The 4,193-nt window shown below is 62.6% G+C and overlaps 1 protein-coding gene across 1 annotated transcript in view; it reads right to left on the minus strand.

The window, feature by feature from the left end:
* Nucleotides 1-842: 842 nt before the first annotated feature.
* Nucleotides 843-4,193, minus strand: part of VPS37C (VPS37C subunit of ESCRT-I) — a 26,537-nt gene continuing 23,186 nt past the window's right edge. The window contains exons 4-6 of the mRNA XM_040639185.1: nt 3,892-4,063; nt 3,018-3,100; nt 843-2,170 (exon numbers count right to left, since the gene is read on the minus strand). Of these exons, the coding sequence (XP_040495119.1) occupies nt 1,448-2,170; nt 3,018-3,100; nt 3,892-4,063 (978 nt within the window). The 3' untranslated portion in view covers nt 843-1,447. The remainder of the gene's footprint in view (nt 2,171-3,017; nt 3,101-3,891; nt 4,064-4,193) is intronic.

Genomic DNA, 4,193 nt, shown 5'->3' on the forward strand with positions numbered 1-4,193 from the left:
CCCGCGAGCCCCCCGCCGGGGGGCGGCGGGGGGGGGGGGGGGGGGGGCAGGCACCAGAAGGTCGAGTTTCCTCGTGGGCCCCCAGCACCCCAGGCCCACCAGATGCTGGGTACTCAAGTAGTGGACATTTCAAGGCACGTGTGACTTCCTGGCTGACAGCAGCTCCAGAGCCTACCCTTGAGACCGGGTTCACACCCCAACAATCAAGTTAATGCTTCGGTCATCACACCCCTTTGGTCTATTGCCTTTGTTATTACTGAACGTGCTTAAAGCCCCCCCGTGTGCCGGGGGCTGCGCATGGCACGGAGTCACATCCCTGCCCTGTACATTCTGAAGACGAGAGAGGAGCAAAGAAAAGGACTCCGTCCGACAGAGCGATGGTGTCTGCGAAAGCACCAGGTGGGAAGTCACTGTTCGGGCGTCCTCCGATGTCTGTCTGAGAAGGGGTGCTTGGGGGGTGGGAGTAATGCCAGGGAGCCAGAGGACAGAGATGAAGGGGGGGGGGCTGCTGTGGATGAGATTCAAGGCACTAGAGGAGTGGATGGATGTGGGGGTGGGGAACCCCACAAGTCAACCGGAAGTGGAGGGCCCCAGAGAAGAGAGGGTGGCTGGGGAGGTGACCCAGCCCTCCACTCCTAAATGAGTCCGGTGTGACCACTATCTCCTGGGCCAGAGCTGCTCCCTCCCCTCCAGCCAAGGCAAACCGCCGCCCCCCCCCCATTCTCCAACCAGTGCAAGGTCTGGGGTCCACCTTCACAATCCCCAGCGTCCTCACTGCTCTGGTTCCGCTGCCGCCATTCAAGCCAGCTCACAGGACACGCTTCTCTGACACCAGCCTATCACAGTTCAGTTATGGCTTTATGGGACTTAAAAATCAGCAAGTGTTTTTCCTAACCGTGCCCTCCCCCTGATGCGACTCCAGCCGTGGTGCGTGGGGCAGGCCATCCCTGACAGACAGACGCACAGTTGTATCCCTGGCTGCGGGCACCAGGCTGAACGTGCCAGATCCCAGGAGAGAGGGGTGGGGTGAGCAGGGGCCGGGGGCGAGCCCCCTCATCACTGAGATCACTGCACTTGGTTCCAGCATCCATGAGCGCAGGCACAAGTAGACGGCCACCAACACGTGCACCCGCTCACTCACACAGACACCCGCGACGAGGGACCGAACTCCCCACCTGGCTAGCACCAGAGAAGCTGAAGCCACGCACCGGAAGAAGGCGCTCCCTTCCCCTGGGGAGGCCAGGAAGTGCTTGTGACCACAGGCGCGGGCAAGCCAGTCACACTGCCTGGTGCCTTCCAGGCCTGCACACTCCCACCAAGGTCCTCCCCAAGGCCCCCGTGTGCTGACACAAGTCCACTTCCAATTGAACCTCGAATCTCAGCGGCAGACAGGCCAAGGGCTGTGGTACAGGTGCAAGTGGAGAAGGGCCGAGGGCCTGGACGGTGTCTAATACCCAGGCCAGGTAGGACCCTGAGGTGGTGGAAACCCATAGGGCGGGGCGGGCCCAGGGGGGTAGGGTGGCTGAGGGGGGCCTGAGGGCTGGGGCTGGCCCGGGAAGCTCGGGAGCGGGGACTGCGTTGGGTACGGAGGTCGTCCTCCTGGCGAGAGGTAGGAGGCCTGCTGAGGATAACCAGGACTGGGGGCCCGGCTCCCCGCCAAGGGGTACCCGGGGCCGGAGGCAGCAGTGGGGGCCGCGGGATAGCCTGGCCGGGGGTGTGTGCTCCTCTGCGGGGACCAGGAGTAGCCCGCAGCACCCCGGGGTCCCGGGTGGGCTGACGGGTAAGGGGGGCCCAGAGGCCCCCTGTAGGGAAAGGAGGGCTGGGACACCACGGGGAAGGGGGCCGGCTGGAGCGCACCCTGGGCGGTGGGGCCCATGGGTATGCCAGGAGATGGGCTGTAGGGCAAAGGGTAAGGAGGCAGTACTGATGGTGGTGGGGGCGGCTCTTCGGCTACAGGGGGTGTCGCCTGGGGGGCTGGGCGAGGCGGGGGCGGCGGGCGTGGAGGAGGGGCGTCGCCGGCCGGCTCCTGGGAAACTCTGGGCTTCCTCATCACATCCTGGAGCTTCTCCACGCGCACCCTTCGCAGATGGGACAGCATCCTCATGGAGGAAAAGTTCTCCAGAAACGTTTCCAAGGGCACCTCGCCCTCCAGGAACTTCTCGGCCATGGCCTGGAAGACATGAGGTCTGGTGACAACAGGGGCCTGCCGGAGATCAAGGCTGCCCGTGTTGCCCGGGAGCAAAGGCCAGCTGTGTGCCCCCACCCCTGCTCAGCCCGCTGCAGACACTCCCTGTCTTCTCTGGCCCCCACTTGGGACTTTCTCCTTCTGGCCCGGATCACTGCTGACACATTCTTTTTTTTTTTTTTTTTTTTTTTTAAAGATTTTATTTATTTATTTGACAGAGAGAGACAGCCAGCGAGAGAGGGAACACAAGCAGGGGAAGTGGGAGAGGAAGAAGCAGACTCCTAGTGGAGAAGCCTGATGTGGGGCTCGATCCCAGAACGCTGGGATCACGCCCTGAGCCGAAGGCAGACGCTTAACGACTGCGCCACCCAGGCGCCCCTGCTGACACATTCTACCTGCACTCGCTGGGGTGTGCTGTCTCCCTCACAAGAATGGCAGCTCCTGGAGGGCAGAGGCTGTGGTGGCCACTGCTGTCCCCCCCACCCCCCGACTCCTGCATGTCCGTGATGAATAAATGGATGAACACTAGCGCGGGCGGGCCCTAGGCTGGGAGGACCTGGCAGCTTCCTCCACCCAGGGCACGGAGAACTGGGGGGAGCCCGTCTGCCCACAGACTGAAGAGATGGCCAGGGAAGCAGAACAGGGAGGCCAGGCAGCCGGGGTGGGGCTGGGCGCCAACAGGGCCTCCACGGGGACTAACCGTGTCATCCGCCTTTGCTGGCTACTAAGGCCCCTCATCCCAACTTTGCAGACACCCGGTGCTCCTTCCAAAGGCTCCCGCTCCAGGGCCTGACGCTACCCACAGAAGAGGGCGTGACCACGGCCATCTTACCTCAGACTCTTCTTCGATCTTCATGCCTTCGATCTGCAGAAGGTCTAACAAGGTCTCCGGCTGCAGTGCTGAAGAAAATTTCTCTGGAAGGGAGGGCGGAAAGATCAACATTCTACAAGTGCCTTTCGATTCAGTGTTAGAGGCTGAGCTTTCCACAAAGACCCTCAGAGTGCCCTCTGTGCGCTCCGAGGCCCAGCCATGGCTCGGGGGGTCTGCTGCGGAGCCCCACGGAGCCCCACGGAGCCCAGTTCCCTGAGGTCACCTTCCTGAGCAGAGAGGGGCTCTACCAGGCCCAGCCCAGACCTTGGCTAGCCAGCCTTCCCCATGCCAGCGGCAAGGAGGACTCCCGCGTCAGAGCCCACCGAGCAGCCCCAGCCCTGTGCTGCCCCACAGCGGGGAAGTTACTGCACCCTCTGAGCACCACACCTCTTCACGGTCAAGACCAGGACAGCCTTCCCCTCCCAGACGGCAGGTCCCAGGAGACAGAGAGCCCAGCCCAACTCTGTAAAGCGCAGAGGCTGAGCGGGCCGTGCCGGCCAGCAACAGTGCAGGAGGCAGGCTCTCCAGACTCAAATCCCGCATCTAGCCATAGAAGCCTGGCCGTGTTCCTGACCCTCTCGGAGCCTCATCTTCTCATCTATGAAACAAGAACATCAGTACCTCCCCTTCCAGGCTGTTGTGAAAAAATGGATGTAAAGCACTGAGCACGGGGCCGGCACGGGGTCATCCTCACACCTGACCCTGTCCTGTCCCGGGGAAGGGAGAGGAAACCTGTCCTTCCACACTATTCCAGGAGCTCTTCCCAGGCCAACCTTGAATGGACCTCTAAGTTAACAGAGGAGCACCTTAGAGCATGCTCCCAGGCCGCCCCTACCCAGCTTCGCCTTCTGCTCCTGGCACCGCTCCACGAGCTTCCGGAGCTCCTGGTACTTGTCCGAGAGGTTTGAGCGGCTGATCTCCAGGGGGCCCTGAAACTCCAGGTTCCGCTCCGCCAGGCTCCGGTTGGTGGCCAATGCCATCTCTCGTTCCAGCTGCAGGTCCTGGACCTAAAAGAACAGGACATTGACCGTAAGAACCATCACCACCATCACCACCGCTCACCTAGCAGCAGGCTGCACCTGGGGCTTCTGGGACTCATCGCTCCCGGGGGGGGGGGGGGGGGGGGGGGGGGGGGGG

This window comes from Ursus maritimus, unplaced genomic scaffold, assembly GCF_017311325.1.
Source record: "Ursus maritimus isolate PB19 unplaced genomic scaffold, ASM1731132v1 scaffold_23, whole genome shotgun sequence".
Lineage (NCBI taxonomy): Eukaryota > Metazoa > Chordata > Mammalia > Carnivora > Ursidae > Ursus > Ursus maritimus.